Raw genomic sequence first — 17,626 nt, forward strand, 5'->3', positions numbered from 1 at the left:
TCCTCATGCGAGAGATGTTCCAGTCCTAGAGGCTGACTTCCCCATGGAGCACACCACAGATGAAGGACAGCTGTGCCCTCAAACAGCTTAGAAAAAGCTACTGCAGTCATGAAACATGTTCTAATTTGAGTGGATGACAGGGTTTAATCCCAGAAAGAATAACATGGCCTATTATACCAGTTATAGGCATTTTAAATCTAGCAGAACCAAAGATATTCTTCTCAGAATACCTTTCCCTTAAAAGTTTTATTATCAACAACTTAACTCTTCTGACTCATCGATTTATTTCAAATATAAAATCCTGCTCCAAAAATCCAGACATATAGGGTGATACAAATCTGCCTTGACACAAAGAAGCATTCAGTTTAAAATAACTGATCAATTTATTTTACAATTTACTTACAGCAGGTCTCTATTCTAGAAGGCGAAAACTGAACCAGTTCTTGCCCTAAAAGGATTCTCAATGTCCAAGACACAATGAAAAATGCCAATGAAAAATATCTGGAAATGTTCTCTGATATTAGGACCAACTGTTTACAAAATGTCCCAGCAGTTACAAGGAGCAACAACAAAGAAAATTAGGCTTCCAAACATCCATGTAATTGAAGTTAAACTGGAATGAGAGGAACACTTAATTTCTCCCTACCTGGCATAAACTAGAGGCAGAAGTTGCCCCTGCTCATTTCACACAAATACACTGAAAATGCCGCAGTCTGTGAGTTCACCACTGCTCTGTTTACACACTTCTATAGGCAGTCCATCTCCAAATTAATGCTGTCATCAGGAATACTGAACAGTAATAGATATAGTGAAATGGTTCATCTTTACTTTCCAAAGTATTTCCAGAGGAAGACTACATACACTAAGCAAAGAAGGTTTACTCTAAGGATATTCAGATTTGCTTTTTAAAACCATTTTAATGAAAATCCAAACGTTTTAACTGCTACAAACATACCTGGATATTCAGGAAATTTTCTAAGACATCTATAATTCTTCAAGTGACAATTTCTCACACAGTGTCAACATAAAGTAACTGAAAACTCCTGCTTTACAAGATTCTTTTAAATTGTAATTTTCTATACCCATGCTAATTCCACACTGCCCGTAAAGCTTTGGTAGCCTACAAACATGTCTAAATAACTGGGCCCTTATTTTTAGTGAATACAGGTCTTTGTTACACCATCACTCTCTGCAGTAGAAACATGCTGCAGACAAAGTGTTTTAAGCAGATATACTCTATGTTTATGAAACTAAATAACACCATCCTTATCAAACAAATATTATCACTCACTACAGTACCTGGACAATGTATAAATTCTATCTGTACTTCTTTTTCTATGCAGAAATTTCAACAAGTAGCAGGAGCACACTGCTTGTTCAAACGCAGGGTTTCAGCAACACTAGAGCTGTATAAAATTTTGCAAGTTGATAGCTTTAGTAAAGAGCACAAACTATACTTGTATGATGCATATAAACCAAACAGTTGTGTCTGCTGCCTTTACATACAACCATGAAGTTCATAGCTAAATTAGCACTGCCATCTACTTCTGTCCTTGAACATCAAACAAATATTTAGGTACAAGTAATGCAGAAAAGACTGTTAGCATACATGGTTTTGAAACATCATTATGTGGGGACCTGGGGAGATGGTCTCAGCATTCAAAAACAGCTGCTTGTAGGTCACACAACTACCTTTACTACTAATAGTTTTCTTTCACCACAGGGTTATCGTGTGGCAAGTAATTAAATTCTTTTATGATAAGCTGATATACTGCTAGACATCTTGATATGTAATTATTAAAAAGCCAGTAAAAGCAAGAGAGGGTCCAACATACTGGTATGCAGCCAATATCCTGATAACATTTGATTTAGAGCCAAAAATCCCAACAGATACAGCCAATATTTCAATAAAACTAAATTAAACACAGAAGTATCAGAATCAAACACGAGATCATACAGGAATTACTACAAAGTTTACTCACAAAGGCCAAAATTATGTTTCATATAGGTAATTACTGTGGGATTTTGGAAGCTTTTGAGAGCCTAACAGATCTTTGTTCATCACATGTGACTTAAAAAAGAATAAAGAAAATAGATATTCACCAGAAAATACAAGAATAATATATTCTGTACGCTAATCATAATTGTTCAAATCTGAAGTGTACTAGAATTAACTTTATCTTCTAAGCTCCACGTAAGTATTTCAAGCTAACTGTGATAGTACTTAACAAAATTTACACACACTAATATATACTACATAGACTAATGGAATAAAACACCTGAACCCAAGTAACAGGATTTCTTTGAGGGGACAACAATCAGAATAACTGGACACTTCAGATAAAACAAAACAAACACAAACCACAAATGAAAACGAAACAATTAAAACAAACAAAACCCCACCCAACACCCACAGAAACAATACTTTTTTTGCAGAAAATTGAGAATTAATGACATTTGTAAAAAATGGTCATGTGGTAATTTCATATCACAAAGCAGGACTGGAATGGCTTCTCCAAAGGCAAAAAATTACAGCACGTCTCAGAAGTTTCATGAGATAATTGCTAATATGTCTAAAATTTGCATGGCTGGAGGAAGTGTGGCTCGACTGCCTCTGTCTTGAAGGACAAAGTAAGTCAGTCATCGTGTAGAAGTCTATCCCAAATTTATCAAAGACACTGTAGTCAAAGCACCTGGTTTTTAACTGGCAACCTCAGGCTTGGTAAAAAGAAACTACTTTTAAAGTTCTGTATTATGAACAAAGCCTACTTTTAGTGAAATAAAACTGTTTCTGCCTCACAGACGCTGCAGACTAAAGCAACAGCAGCAACTAAGGAAACTGTCAGTTTAAGCACAAAAAACCCACTATTGCCATCACCTCAAACTGTAAGCTTCATGTGCAAAGGACACAAAGATTAACAGAATGAAGTTATTTTGAGAATGGCAGGAGTTCCATTTCAAAAGCTAGCGACATGAAAGCTGTTAAACTATGGATGGATTGTTAAACACTTAAGACTAAACAATCAGAAGAAATACACTTAATCCTGTAAAGCTGTCTCCATAAAGGAGTAAGGCAAAAGGAGAGGGTCTGGAGGAAAGAACAGTGGGTCCTGCAGAACCAGTGCCACACTGGTGCATTTCACAATTTGTGCAAGCTGCAGTGTGGCCCCATGGACTAATGGCCCAATAATGCGGAAGTTCATTCAGAGTGCAACTTCTGGTTCAATTTCATTCAAAAGGAGTCCAGTCTGTATGCCACGCTCTTTTGGAGCAAGCACATTACTGGCCTGAACTAATACAGTGGTACAGACATACCCTGAGAAGACAACAGTGGGGATACGGCCAGGTCCTGTTCTCTCTACACACTTCACCTTTTGTGAAACAGAAAACAGATTCACTTGGCTCTCAGCAATGGAGTAAAACACTTCTGCTCTATGGCTGCTACCATCATTGTATGGACCATCTGAGACTTCCTTAGAAGAATTAACACTTGAAGATGAAAGGTGAGGGGAAGCTTTCAAACATTAAAACCTGGTTCAGTGACACGATAATGTTCCCTATCACATTATCCAGAACAGCTACTTAAACATAACTCATGGTCACTGACAACTCCTCCTGATGACTGCAGAGAGGGCTGAGAACTCTCTGCTGGAAAGCACAGGCAATATCTCTTGAACATTAATAAAGAATGCTACTAAACATACTCCTACGAAGGCAGGCAAGAGTCCCACTTTCAAAAAAATCTTCTCACATCTGACCAGTGTTACAAACATGGATTGTCTCAGTCTTGAGAAGGTACAATATTGTGTCAGGAAGACAAAACAGATCCTTTTTTAACCAAGTGAAAGCATATGTTATTTACCTCTATCTTACATTAAAGTTCCAGGTATTGGCTTGTTAAATCTAGCACCTAAAACTGATACGTAACACTTTCAAGGGGTTTAAAAGACCTAGGTTAATCTGAAATTCTAAGGAGACTGTTCACCCTAATTTAAAAGGCTAATTTAAACTCAAATAACACCAAACCAGAGAGACTGAAGAAGCTTGAGCCATTTACAAAAAATAATTATATAATTTTAAATGTTCACGTTTAAATGCAGTGATAGAAGCAGCACTCTTAGCCTTTGCTTATGGTTAAGACTGTTGAGGCTTGTTAAGGCTCCGTGTGGTGAGCTGGTCAAGTGGAAAGGGTTTTGCTTCACTTTTGCTACAGGCCCAAGTGCTGCACAGACACTACCATCAAACACTGGAAGGGTTAACAGCTAAGAAAACCAAACCCCAAACCAAAAACAAATGGGCTATCCTGATAACATTTAGTAAAGTTGGAAATTAACATATCACTTGCTTTATTCTATTATTTTGAAGGGTCCCTAGTGACAGAAGAGATTTGGCTACTTCCAGTATTGCACTTTCTTGGAGTTCAACAATGAAATAATCGTATTGTCATGTAATAAATAGTAACTGTCAAAGCAAATCCAAAACATTTACAAGCTTTTTCAAAAGTTATCAAGACATACATTTAGTAGAACAATATAAAACGATGAATAAAGAAAACTGGAAAGAACTTACACATAATTCAAAGTCATCGCAGTGGATTTCCAGTCTTTTTTTCTGAGTTATTTCAGAACAGTTTAGGGCAATAGTGCTGGAAATACTTTAAACCTTTGTATGCCAATTAAACAAGCCGACCTGATCCCTCTAATGCAGATGCGCTGAAAAAAGTACTGCAATGCTTGAATGGAAAGCACATCCATGTGCAAACAGTTTTCTACAGAAAATGATCTGTAACTGATTTACACAGGTTACATGATTCCACTCCTTCGCCCTTTCTGCAGATTGGCTAACACATTATGAGGCCAAGATGAGCCACAACACATTTCCTGAAAAGAGAATTTTAAGTATGAAGCATGCACTATTGGAATTTGAAAGTTAAATTAAAACACTAGCAAGGACTATGAAGGAACAATGATGCTTTGCCAATCTTAACAGACTTCTTTTCTTTAGGGGCCTTTACAAGATTTCAGAACTATATCCAGAACTCATTCATCATGCTTTGTACACTGGGAAGGATTTGAAAAAGGTTCTAAAAAGTATGCGCTAATTTAATGTACTATACCACATGGCAGTGACCCAAGCCTGTCAGGAAACACAACTGCTGCATTTTTACTATCTTAATTTGGTAAAATTAATGTCTTCATTCATTTTATAATACTGTCAATGCCACAATAACAGCATGACAACCTCAACCACTTTAGGTGACTTAGCAAAGACAACCATCTTCCTTATGAGTAAAACCAACCTTTGCCTATACAACTGTACTGAAATTATTGTATACTGTTTTGTTTTAAAACATTATTTTTAACAAACTATCCCAGTAATTCACCACTAGATATCCCAAATTGTTTTAGGTTTTAAGCGAAGTTTTCCTTTTTTCCTTCATGCTCAGCGGGTGGTTGGATTGCCACTGAGGTTAATTCCAATTAAAACAGCTGATGAATTCATCTTGCTACTACAGTTCAAGCTCTCTGCAGACACCATCTGTAGCGTGAAACAGAATACCAAAAAAGCCAAGAGACAAATTACCTTTCCTGTCACATGCTGCTGTAGCACCCTGTGCAGAGATATAAAAAAACCCTCTTCACTGTTATTTTTCACTTGTTAGAAAGTGCAACCTCTGAATACTACTGCTATGAGTACTTGGTTGACTTGCTATGCAAAAGGCTTATGCAGTTATTACTCCAATGTAGATTAACATTCCCACAAGTTATTCAGAAGCATGAAGTTAAGCTGTTAAGAGTAAACAAAACTAAGCACAAATTAGGCTGCTGTACTCTCCTTGTACTCAAGTTAGTTCAAGCATTTTTACACTCAACTACAGTCATGATTGTTTCAGATGTCCCTCCTTGCTTTCAGTTTCGGACTCCAAGATTAATTAATTCATTTATATTTAAAAACTTGTTTATCTGTCCACTACAAAAATCAAATACTTGGTGATGATTTAGAGCTCCTCTGGATTTTTCACCCATCAAACATAGAACTACTGTACCTCTTTCACAGTCCTTCCTGCAACCTGGTCTCTGCTTCCCTCTTCCAACCACATCAATCCTTCCATACCATCTTTAGAAGCCTCTGCGAACCTCCCGTCTCTCTTGTACTATGGACACTCTATTTTTGTATACAGATATAACTCTCTTGAACATCAGTTTCATGGGCTTCAAAGCATCCTCTGTTATGGTCATGACTGGTGGGGGTGAGTAGAGTCTTGCCTTTGTTTGCGTGGGTACCAAATGCAACCAAATACACATTTCATCACAGGAAGAGGAATACTGAAGAAGAGCATGTTCTGCACCACTTAATACAGAGCTACTCCAACCTTCTCTACCAGGTTACAGTTCTTGTGTTAGAGAAATTTACCTACTTCAGTTACATCAGGGAAGTGGGAGAGTGTACTGAGACAAGCCACAATTTGTATGGCAATTTCTTCACTGCCCTGGAAACCCAGGCAATACCATTTTAGCAAGTTTCTTACATGTTTCTAGAAGTTCCGCAAAGGTTTCAGTCTACTAGCAGTGCAAAAATCTTTGTTTTTCAGACATTCCATAATTATGCAGTTAATATTATACAAAAGACACAAGATCCTTTATTGCCTAATTGCAAATATTTCCCCCTCACACACACACAGTTAACTGACCTTGGAGGGATTGAATGGCATCCCTAAATATGAAGAGCCTCTGAAGCCACAGCGATTCAAGTTTGATCCTGGAAAGATAAAAAAAAATAAAGACTCAACTAACTTGCTTTGCTGAAACACGCATTATAAACCATAATTCTCTAGTCCAGATCAAGACTTGCTAGTTCAACAGTATTACTAGAGTTTGCATGTGTCTTTCACTATGTTCCTAACCTCAGTTTCTAATCAATCTGATTATTAAAAAAAAAAAAAAAAAGCACATGCAAACTTGATCCTGCAGTAATAACAAAGCAACAGATTTTTGTTATTTGGTGGAAATACAATGTTCACATCGGCACAGAATTGTCTTCCATGCTTAGCAAAACAAAAAAAACAAAACCAAAAAAAAGATTGCTCCCCTGAAAAAGTGCCTAGAGTTAACAGATTTTTTTCCTCTCTGGATTCCTGCCTGGGAATGCCGTCTGCTCCCAAGCAGAATTGTTTTAAGACACTTTGCAACATGTACAAGGACAAACAAACTGTCTGCAATTTTAAGCTAGCACCAGTCTAACTCAATACTGTCAGAGTGAAATAGCTGAAATGGAGTGAAAGGTAAAGTTTTAATTTGAGACATTTTTCTCTCACTCAAAACAGAGGTACATGAACATCATAGCTATCAAACATTTCTGTTAGAGATTCAGTATTATATGTGTCACCGTGCCTCAGCACACAGCACACAGACGTGTGCACCAGACACTGTCTAGAGCTCAGTACAGGTCTGCAGCGCTCACATCTGCTTCTGCAGGTCAAAAACTCAATTACTTCACTCAGTCTCTGAAAGTGAATGGCCTAATGAGCGCTGAGTACCACCCTGAACTTAAACAGCACTTGAGTGTTCTTAAATTCTTTTTTTTTTTTTAATTTTTAAACTCTTCAGCCTTCAATCTAAAAATCTTTGTGAGATTAGGGAAAATTACACCAGACTAGCCAAAGAAGAATAGCTATAAAACTGAAAGTCCTAAAAAAACCCACTTTGCAATGTGGTCTACCAGGTCTGGTGTCATTTATCAGCACATTAGCTTGTAATTTTAAATACACTCTGCATGTATGCAACATTGAAACTAGAAGCTTTCATCAGTCTTAAGTACTTCAATGTGCTTAAAGTATGCAAGTTTCTCTAACAGACAAGTCTTTGGATTTAATTTACGCAGAATGAATTATTTAACAGAAAAAAATCTGCAATTCTCAACTTCCTCCATCTACCAATCAGAAATACTTTTTGATAATACTGCAAATGTAATGAAGTTCATTTCAACCTGCACTAAAAACTACTATGTATAGTCATATTCACAAGGAGGAAACAGAAAAAGCATGTGGATTTGTAGACAAAAAAGTGCATAACTTATTTTTTTTTATAATATAAATCTCAGCGGAGAACACTAGCTCCTGGAGTCAAAGACTTGTATTTCATGTTGCAACACGTTCTGGAAAGCACAACAAATATTAGTCTTATGGACTAATCTAAAGTCCTGAAGGACACTGCCCAAAAAGCATCATGATTTGAAAAATGACACAATGTGAACAAATCAGTACAAGGAGGAACAGATTTCCTAAGTGACATTGTGGAAAAATCATCATTCACTTGGCCCATTTTCAGTAAAAATGAATCTGTGTTTTAAAGTGCTCAAGTGAACTAAAAAATTCACTTTGAAATGGCACTAAGGTGGAAAACCTTCATCCAGAAAACATTTGCTAGCCTACTAGCACACAACTGTTCTGGCTGGCTGCAAATGAAAAAGTGACACAATAAGGACAGCTCTGCAGTCAAACAGAACTCATCTGCTAGTTGCTAGATGGAGATATTGATCCCAGAAAGACTGATCCTCATCACAGCCTTTTAGACTGCAGTTTATAATTCATTACCAAGGTAGAAATAACAGTATGAAACCCAAGTGCAGTGTGCTCTTAGGCGGTCACTTCAACTGGCTTCTGAGTTGACAGCTACTATTAAAAAGAAAGATTTAAAATAAAGTACATGAATAAAATCAGGACTGATTATTCCCTTTAGCTGTTCAATTTTCATGTAATATTTTTAAACTTTTCTTGTACTATTAAACTGCTACCAAATAAAAACAAATTAATAATTTTAAAATGTTGGTTTTTTAACTGTATTGCTATCAGTGACTCAAAATTTATTTTGATGCTTTATGTCAGTGACTTTCCTAGACTTTACGCAGAGGCTCCTAGGAAAAACAGAAGAACAGCACAGCTCCTCAATGTCCTTACTACTGCAAAATCGTTGAAGATAATTTTATTCCCTCCTCCAAACAAAAAAACTGTGTCATTAATGTGCATATAACAGATGCTTCCTAGACCTGCAGTACTACAAGTGAAATGCTAAATTTCTAGTTACAGTTCTTGAACTGAAAAACAGACTGCTGAGCTGATAGAGGAAGTGTTAAAACAGGAAGTGAAAACAGCTCATTTCTAATCAGATGGCTGGCACACTGACGTCATGTCTCAATTTTTTTTTTAGCTTCTTGTGAACATACAACTTCAAAACTAAATGGGAATTAAAGGGGAATTGGAAAAAAACAACACTGTTTTTCAGTTTATGCACATCACCTCACCTTCTGTGAAGTTGGTTTTACTATTTTGTTGCAAAGTATTCATGCTTGTCTTACATAATAGCTTAGGAGAGATAATCAAACTCTTGCCTACTTTCCTGAACCACAAACAGCACACAGAATCAAAAACAGAATTAAAAATTAAACCCACCCTAATTAAAACGCTATGATCATAGTTTATACCCCTTGTAAAAAACGGCTGGAGTGACCAGTTCAGCTCCAGCAAAGTCCCTTGAAGCACGAAGTACAACTGCAGCTATGAAATGGTACCACCTAGTGTTCACTTTCATAGTTCAGTATATTAAACACTTTCTCAAAGACCTTAAGACAGAGCAAAACCAAATAAATGTTTCATCAATCGCTGCGTGACCATTACAACCTGAACAAAACACACCCCGAAAAGCTTTTCACAAGTTTTCAAAACTCTGACAACAGAAGTTGGTGAAGGGTTTGGAGGGGAAGCTGTAAGAGGCTAATGTGACTGGGTTTGTTCAGCTTGGAGGAGACTGAGGGGCGCAGTCTACAGCTTCCTCACAAGGGGAGGAGGAGGGGCAGGCACTGATCTCTCTTTAGTGACCAAAGACAGAACCTGAGGGAATGGCAGGAAGTGCCAGGGGAGGTTCAGGTTGGACATCAGGAAAAGGTTCTTCCCCCAGAGGGTGGAGGAGCACTGGAACAGGCTCCCCAGGGAGGTATCACAGCCCCAAGCCTGACAGTGTTCAAGAACAGACTGGACAAGCACTCAGACACACGGTGTGAACTGTGGGGTTGTCATATGCAGGGACAGGAGTTGGACTTGATGGTCTTTGTGGGTCCCTCCCAACTAACGACATTCTATGATAAAGAAAACTGACCCTTTCCCCAAACAAAAAGACTCCACACTTAAGAGCTTAGAGTTTCCTGTGAAGAAAACCATGTTACTTACTTGTACGTAAGCCAGAAAGTCCCTAAGACATGTAACAGAGCTCCAAGCGATGACCACAGACGGCTCATCCTTGGAGCTCATTTATTACAAACAGACATGCTTATTATTTATCTTGACTTCCATGGGATGACTGATAACTTTTACAACTAATTCTTCCCATTCAGGTTTTCCTATGCATTCCTCTGGTTCCCAGGCTTTTCTCATTTTGCCAAGTACAAAAGGAAGTTTACATATAGCATTAAAATTCTACTACAAAAAAAAAAAAAATCACAGCTTTAACATAGGCTGACACAGCCAATACATCTAGAAAAAGTAAGCATAAGCAATTCTTACTGAACTAGTGCTAAAAAATAATACTTATAAATCAAAGCATTAGAATATGTCATAAAATGCAAAGTTGCATTCTCTAAAACAGAAGTCCTTTATACATCCAGATAAATACATCAAAATTAGCCATTAAAGAAGGTCATGTTGGAGAAAAATTTGTATTTCTGCTGAAGAAACTTGTGATCAGGAAGCTCACATGTAACCATGACCTCAAAACAGTCAATCACGTTTTATGCTTTTTTTTTCAGTACTGATACACAAGTAAAGAAGAAAGAAGCATTACTACAAATCTAAGCTTAGACTTTGACAGAAGAAAGTTTTAGGTCCCTGATGTAGTACAATGATATTCAGCCTGCTATGCACAGGCCCTTTAAGTTCAGACCCACAAATGAAATCTGTCTCAGCTCTCCTTTTGTTGACATTTCTTAATACAGCAAAGCCAGTGAGGCATCCCCCTGTCAGTAAGTACAACCTTCTTCCCTCTCCCTTGCCGGGATGGCACCAGTGCTCCCAGCCAGAACAATTCACCCACGCAACACAAAGCTAACGTTAGATAAACAGATGTGTGCTTTAAATGAATGCATGCTTTTCTGCCACTTAAACAAGCTAAACCAACTCTCAAGCAGGGTCAAATAAGTGCCAGAGTTGCTACAGGGGCAGATGGTGAATGAATATGGCCAAGGACGAATATGGCCAAGAAGTGTGCCTGTGCTGTTTGTAATTAGCATTACTTGTGTACAGAGCTCTGGATTCACTGTCTTTCAAAAGCACTGAACTGTTTCTAAACATCAGCTGCAAGAAACTGAGATACATCTTTCTCACATTACTAAGAGCTGCACTTTACAACAGTTGAAATAAACTTGAAATTCCGTCTAGGAGCTAGTTTATTAGAGGAAAAACTGCAAAGCTTTAACATGGCAAGAATCATAAGAGCAAGCAGTTAAAACAGGGTCTTCTGTCAACCTTTTTCCAGTTTCACTGACACTTTAAAAAGCAGGTCTCAGCCTAAATACATACAGTTTCTGATACGGCTTCTAAAAGAGCAATATTCTCCTCAAAATAAAAAAAAGGTTTTTCTTTTCAAGATTTCAACTTTTTTCTAAAGGAAATCAGCAAGGTCTTTCTGCAGTGAACACACAAACAAAACAGATGTATTAGTCACGCACCTAAGCAGAGTATTTACTAGAAGTGAAGGAAAAGTAATAATGGCTAAAATCAATGGAATATAAAGCCACACTATTGAGTTAAGAGAATACAGGGGCCCTCCAAAAAAGCAGAATACAGCAAGATGTATGTGAGGGTCAGCAAGTGAGGGTCAGCTTGCAGTGCGTGAGACGCCATTCCCTAATTAGAATTCGTGTGCAATCAGTCTCTAAAACACTTGAGCTGTAATTATGGTACTTAAAGGACATTATTTGAATCACAACTACAATAAACCCACAGAAGAACACAGCCTGTCCTGACAGATCTTAATCTTTAGTTTCCTTCAGTGCATTTCAATTTGACTCACAGAGTATATATTGGCTTTCTTGCTCAGCAAGATCAAAATATCACTGCTTTGCATTCATGAGCTTTCTTTAGTTTCGCACAAAAACGTCACAGGTCACAAACCTCTGAATTGAAGCTTTGATTAGCCATCAGACATGTTACATACCAGTAAATACAAACACGTTACCTAAAACTATCCTAATATACTGTAAGATTCTAAGAAGAATTCTAAACCATTACATTCTCAATTTTCTACCAAGTTCTGTAACATCCTGCTGAGGTGGGCTCACCCCGACCAGCAGCTATGTAGCCACACAGCCACCCATTCACTTCCCGCTTCTGTGGGAAGGTGAGAAGACTCATGGATCGAGACAGCAACAGTTTGATAGGAGAAGCAAAAGCTGCAGGCACAAGCAAAGCGAGGCACGAATTTGAATTCATTCACTTTGAATTCATTCACTACTTCCCACTGGCCAGGCAGGTGGTATTCAGCCATGTCCCAGAAAGCATGCCTAAGGGTTACTCAGGAAGACAAATGCCACTGCCATAAATATCATCCCCTTTCTCCTACTTTCCTCAAGCTTTTACTGATGAACATGGTGTCAGATGGTATGGAGCATCCCGAGTCAGCTGTCCTGGCTGCATCTGCAGAAGAAGAAAGGGTGCACAGGGGTAAAAAGAGACACCCCTGATGTTGCGCAGGCACAGCTAAAACGCTGGTGGGTTACCAACACTGTTTTAGTCATGAACCCAAAACACAGCAGCATATGAGCTATTAGAGAAAAAAAAAATTCTGTCCCAGACAGTACCTCTCTATTAACAGTTATTGATAAAAATAAACAGATATTAACATTGACTGTTCTGTCTCCCATCTACTGGAAAAAAAAAAAAAATTACTGTAAAGTAGTAGTAGTTCTCAAAATAATTTGAATTTGCCATCTTAAAAAAAAAGTCTTTATATAAAAATCAAATTAAATGCTATAGATATGGAAGCTTTGGAGGGACAAAAATGAACAGCAGAGGAACTTACTTTTCTGATAAGAATTCAACCAGTGATGCAATCAAAAACAAAGAACCAAGATTCTGTAACATTATATTCCAATTTAAAATATAAGCTTTAAATAGATTTTCAGTCCCAGAGCCAAAAGTAATGAAGACTTATATCAAGTACAATACAGTTACTTAGGGCAAGATTATAGGAATTCAACATTCCAGAACCTACATAATAAAACAGTGTTATAATATAAAAGTTTGAAAATAAATTTTCCCTGGAAATAGTAGTTTATCAGAAGCATGTCAAAGAAGTTGCAATGGAATGCTTCTTTGAAAGCAGAGTAAAGACAGACAGACAGATAGATAGATAAACAGATAGATAATTTTTTAACATGGAAAGATTCTGATGCATCAAGCTATCAATCTTTTAACTAGAGATCCACAAACATTTTGAAACTAAAAGCTTCACTGCTACAGCCTACCAGAGTTCAGCTACTTCTTCAAACAGGCCAAAAGAGGGAGTCAGAGCTCTACTGCTCGGAGGCTGTCCATTAACAAATACTACACACGCTCAGGATTGAAAAGCCACAAAGTCATAAAACCATTTCAGTTGGAAGAGACCCTCAGGATCATCGAGTCCAACCATAACCTAGGTCTAGCACTAAACCATGTCCCTAAGAACCTCATCTAAATGCCTTTTGAACACCTCCAGGGATGGTGACTACACCACTTCCCTGGGCAGCCTTTTCCAATGCCTGACAACCCTTTCCGTGATACCAAATCTAAACCTCCCTTTCCTAATATCCAATCTAAACCTTCCCTGGTGCAGCTTGAGGCCATTTCCTCTTGTCCTATTACTTGCTACTTGGAAGAAGAGACCAACCCCCTCCATGCTACAACCTCCTTTCAGGTAGTTGTAGACAGCGATAAGGTCTCCCCTCAGCCTCCTTTTCTCCAGGCTAAACAGCCCCAGTTCCCTCAGCTGCTGCTCATCAGACTTGTGCTCCAGGCCCCTCACCAGCTTTGTCACCTCCTCTGCACTCTCTCTAGTACCTCAATGTCTTTCTTATGATGAGGGGCCCAACACTGAACACAGTACTCGAGGTGCAGCCTCACCAGCGCCAAGTACAGTGGCACAATCACTTATTTAGTCCTGCTAGCCACACTATTTCTGATACATGACAGGATGCTGTTGGCCTTTTTGGCCACCTGGGCACACTGCTGACTCATATTCACCCAGCTGTCAATCAACACCCCCAGATCTTTTCCCACCAGGCAGCTTTCCAGCCACTCTTTCCCTAGCCTGTAGCACTGCCTGGGGTTTTATTGCAAGTAGACATTACTGAGACGTATATATTCCCTTCTGAACATTTAGTTATCCAGTATTCAACTTGCTGCTGTTGCTATAATTTACATCTTGCATTATCTGCTGTCCATTAGATGAAGTAAAAATGGAATAAAAATAATGCTGAAGTTTTAGAGGTTAAATGACCAGACAGCATAGTGTTATTACCAAAAGCAAGACAACTTAGGATGAACAGAGTTTTTACAATGCAATACAATAATACAGTATTGGATGGAAGTTTGTTCTTTTGGTAAAAAGGAGAAATTTATTATTTAAAAGCACAGAATACACTGCCAAAAGTACCCTCTGCAAAACTATTGTCCTGTAATCTTCTGATGGAATGATAGCTAGATAAGAAGCAGCACATCTGAGCTGTGCTCTGTTCTGTTAGCCTCCACATCTGGATAGTGAGATTTACAAAGCCCTCCCTAGGAGGCTTGTGACAATGGGACTCTTCCAAACACTGGATAGGTATAAAAAAAATCTCACTGAGAATGAGTGCATACTATCAAAGAAACAAAAAAATGTCTATTGTAATCTCTCTTCTTGCAAATTTCACTTTTACGGCAAACATCAAGCATCAACAATCTTGACTTTCATATATTTATTTCATAAAACTGCTTTTATTTCCCTAATACTGTTTGTAGGGAAGAGACTTAAGTTGTAGTACATAATAGACTAGACATTACGAGGAAATGCACAATTTTCTGTCTACAATTATCTAGCATACAAAGGATATGTTAGTGATTTTATGGATGGGTACCTGGAACTACCTCTTCTCTAGAGACCAGTCTAGAGCTATCCCCACACACATGCACTTAACACGCCAGCACCTCCTGTCACAAAACAGCAGTGCCTTGCCCACATGTCCCTCCCTTCCATCCCCCCCACTGCTATTAGCCATTCACCTGCCCTGCCACAGAAAAAAATAGCCAATTCCACCTAGCCCACAGAAACTGCACCTCCCTGACGTCTGCAAAGTCACCAGGAAAGGGACACTTGTGTGCTCCCTCCCCAGGCTGGATCTGCTATGTACCTTCCCATCTTACGGCAGCTAGGATGCAGTAACTGTTTCTAAAAATCTCATGCAAATTCAACCTTCACGGATCCAAGGAAAGATCTTTCATTGTAAAGCAGGAACTGTGTTTATCCCTTTTTCATCTTACACTCACACCTCCCATCTTCCAAAAGCATGAAATTTATCTACTTGTGCTCAGAGCTCCTGGCAAAGCTACAATTAGTGGAAGTCAAGATGATCACTATCAGACTTTTAACACTTATGTAACATATGCATTTATTTTAGAACCAGGTGACACATTCCTCTGAAATGCTTGAAGGTACAACTTCATTACTATTCTATATGGTCTTCAAATTAATCTCATGGCTTCAACCTGTATGCACAAAAAGGCAAACTAATCAGTTTTTCTAGCTTTATTACTTTAGAAGGATCTATTTCTACAATTTGCATTATATTACTACTTGAAATTATCAGGACAGCACTTTAGGAAGGTCAACTTTGTATTTTATAAAAACCAAGAGCCATCCCAGTACTCCCCAGGTGAAAAGCAAAAGTAAAGATGTTAATATCAATTAAAAAAAAAACTAAAAACTCACTCACTGTCTTCTGTGGGAAGGACCTGCAGGGAATAAATCCATTCTATTATATCATCTTTGTTCACCACATCTAAGGAATCCAACATATCCAGACCAGAGAGCGCGAAAAATGCAATTGTCAACCTAAAAGAAAAAGATAAGACTTACACTTCCCACCGTAAATATCATGGGGAAATTAACAAACTGTTGCAGAAACAGAAATATCTACGAATTCTCAGGCTTTGACAGTGGTGCAACACATAGAGCCTAACTCAGAAAGCATGAAATTTATCTACTGGACATAATTATGTTCTTTGTACTGTAAACACTTCTCTTTCTCAACAAGTCTTTTCATATAAGCCACACCTCCTTTTATATAGGAATGATATGTTGATTCAGATGTTAACCTAAGGGCCTGCTTGTCTGAAAAAAACAAACACACACCACTATAAGCTAGGTTATTAACATACGGAACACAAGTTCTCTGTGATGAACTCTTATATGAACAATTCCCTAAATATGCACTACGTGCAAGGTAACTGTGAACTGCAGTAAACTGTCTCTCATTGTCTCCCAAACCCAGTCTCAGACGCTTAGTAGTTAGGTGTTGAACAGCAAGGCTTCCTTTGTAACCAATCCATGTATAAATAGTTACACAGGATTAATTATCTTCTAGACGTACTTATTTCTTGTCCTTTGGTATAAAGGAGCCTAGATGACTAACTCAGTTAAACATCTAAAATTCATCATGTCAAATCCAAGTATCGAATACAGGAGTAGAGTAGCTAGCATGCGGAATGTCTTTCTTGCCCAAAGCTCGTTTCCTTCCATAAACGTGTGCTACTATACCTGTTAACCAACACCTTCTTTGAGGGTTATTTGTTACCCCAATCCACAAAAAGGGCTGCAAAGCTGACCCTGGCAACTGCAGGCCTGTCAGCCTGACCTCGGTGCCTGGCAGGGTTATGGAGCAGATCATCCTGAATGAAATCACACAGCACCTTCAGGACGGACAAGGGATCAGATCCAGCAGCATGGGTTTAGGAGGGGCAGGTCCTGTCTGACCAACCTGATCTCCTTTTATGATCAGGTGACCCACCTAGTGGATGAGGGGAAAGCTCTAGATGTGGTCTATCTAGACTTCAGCAAAACCTTTGACACTGTCTCCCATAATATACTCCTGCAAAAGCTGGTAGCCCATAGCTTGGACAAGTGCACTCTCTGCTGGATTAAGAACTGTCTGGAGGACTGGGCCCAGAGAGTGCTGGTGAATGGGGCTGCATCCAGCTAGCGGCCAGTCACTAGTGGTGTCCCCAGGGGTCAGTGCTGGGTCCAGTCCTGTTTAACACCTTTACTGATTATTTAGATGAGGGGACTGAGAGCATCATCAGCAAATTTGCAGATGATACCAAGTTGGGAGGGAGTGTTGACCTGCTGGAAGGCAGGAGGGCTCTGCAGAGGGATCTGGATAGACTGGAAAAATTGGCTGATTCCAATGGGATGAAGCTCAACAAGGCCAAGTGCGGGATGCTGCACTTTGGTCACAACAACCCGCTGCAGCGCTACAAGTTGGGCACAGAGTGGCTGGAGAGCAGTGAGACAGAAAGGGACCTGGGGGTATTAATTGACAGGAAGCTCAACATGAGCCATCAGTGTGC

General features: G+C 38.7%; 1 protein-coding gene across 2 annotated transcripts in view; it reads right to left on the reverse strand.

Moving 5' to 3' along the window:
* PGGT1B (protein geranylgeranyltransferase type I subunit beta) overlaps positions 1-17,626 on the reverse strand; it is a 44,475-nt gene that overhangs the window by 20,463 nt on the left and 6,386 nt on the right. Inside the window, exons 2-3 of one of the 2 annotated variants that reach the window (XM_080362963.1) lie at positions 15,994-16,112; positions 6,692-6,759 (exon numbers count right to left, since the gene is read on the reverse strand). In XM_080362963.1, the coding sequence (XP_080219089.1) occupies positions 6,692-6,759; positions 15,994-16,112 (187 nt within the window). The remainder of the gene's footprint in view (positions 1-6,691; positions 6,760-15,993; positions 16,113-17,626) is intronic. The other variant, XM_080362964.1, reaches the window with a different exon arrangement.

Source organism: Nesoenas mayeri (assembly GCF_963082525.1).
Source record: "Nesoenas mayeri genome assembly, chromosome: Z".
In the NCBI taxonomy this organism is placed as follows: Eukaryota; Metazoa; Chordata; class Aves; order Columbiformes; family Columbidae; genus Nesoenas; species Nesoenas mayeri.